Here is a 1,204-nt window from a genome sequence, read left to right on the forward strand (position 1 = left end):
TGTAAGAAAAGAATATACATCATACATAGTACGAGCCATTTAGTAAGAGAGTAATAAATATGAGGGCCAACTTAACTCAAAGGATTATTACTGTTTTGTTTTTTAATTAAATTTGGTGTAGATTATACAGAATTATTCTATAATCGAATGCAGGTTTTCACGGCCGTTGTCAATAGGGTTATTGTTTTCCGGGTTGTGCCGCGGTCGTCTGGATTGCTGGGTAGCTGACGTTTCAATAGCCATGCTGCTATCTTCTTCGGAGCTTGTAAATAAACTGGTGTGGTCTATTCCGTGTTGGGCTATTTATATGGTTGGTGGTGGGAGTGGTCCCCGTGGGATTGGTGGTGGGGGTGGTAGGCGTGGCTCGGTGACTGAAGTTAGTGGGGGGGTGCGTACATGGTCGAATGACGGAATTCCACGTGCTAGAAAGCTCAACCCCTTGGTCTCTGTTGAAATTATTTGGATTTTTTCTAATCTCGATTGCTTCCCTTATTAATCTTTGATGGTATTTGGATGTTTTAGCCAGAACTACTGTTTTTTCAAGGTCGAACGTGTGGTCTCCATCTTCGAATTTGTGTTCCGCCAATGCTGATTTCTCCTTATCATACTGCTTGATGGCCCTACTATGTTCCTTTAATCGACATTGTATTGAACGTCCTGTTTGTCCGATGTAGCATTTCCCGCACAGGCATTCTACTTTGTAAATCCCTTCAGACTGGAACAGGGGGAGTTTATCCTTAGGTGTTGGAAGGATCTGAGAGATTTTCTTTTCCGTGGTAAACCTGGTTCCAATGTTTCTCTTCTCCAAAATTTTCCTAATACGGTCCGTTACTCCTTGCACATATGGGAGGCAAGCAAATTTCTGGTAAGTTTGTTGTTCGGTGTGTTGTCTAACTTTTCTTGCAAATCGAATGTCCCTGTCCGAGAAACCATTGCATTTCAGCGCCCACTTAATATGTTTCAATTCCCGTTCTTTACTGTCTTCATCACAGATGGTTTCAGCACGATGGAATAAAGTTTTCATCAAGGCTCTTTTCTGTTGTGGGTGATGGTGAGATTGTGCATTGAGGTATCTGTCAGAATGTGTTTTCTTTCTATAAACTGTGTGACGAAGCTGGTTTTTGTCCCGTGTTACCAACACATCCAAAAAAGGAATCTGGTTGTTCTCTTCTATTTCCATTGTGAATTTTATGGATGAATGGAG

At 41.6% G+C, this 1,204-nt stretch overlaps 1 protein-coding gene across 1 annotated transcript; it reads right to left on the reverse strand.

Annotated features, from left to right (window-relative positions):
• Window positions 1-247: 247 nt before the first annotated feature.
• Window positions 248-1,180, reverse strand: LOC138141496 (uncharacterized). Its single transcript, XM_069062218.1, has one exon. It carries the CDS (start codon window positions 1,178-1,180, stop codon window positions 248-250), a length of 933 nt encoding a protein of 310 aa, XP_068918319.1.
• Window positions 1,181-1,204: the final 24 nt, after the last annotated feature.

Source organism: Tenebrio molitor, chromosome 1 (genome assembly GCF_963966145.1).
Source record: "Tenebrio molitor chromosome 1, icTenMoli1.1, whole genome shotgun sequence".
Classification (NCBI taxonomy): domain Eukaryota; kingdom Metazoa; phylum Arthropoda; class Insecta; order Coleoptera; family Tenebrionidae; genus Tenebrio; species Tenebrio molitor.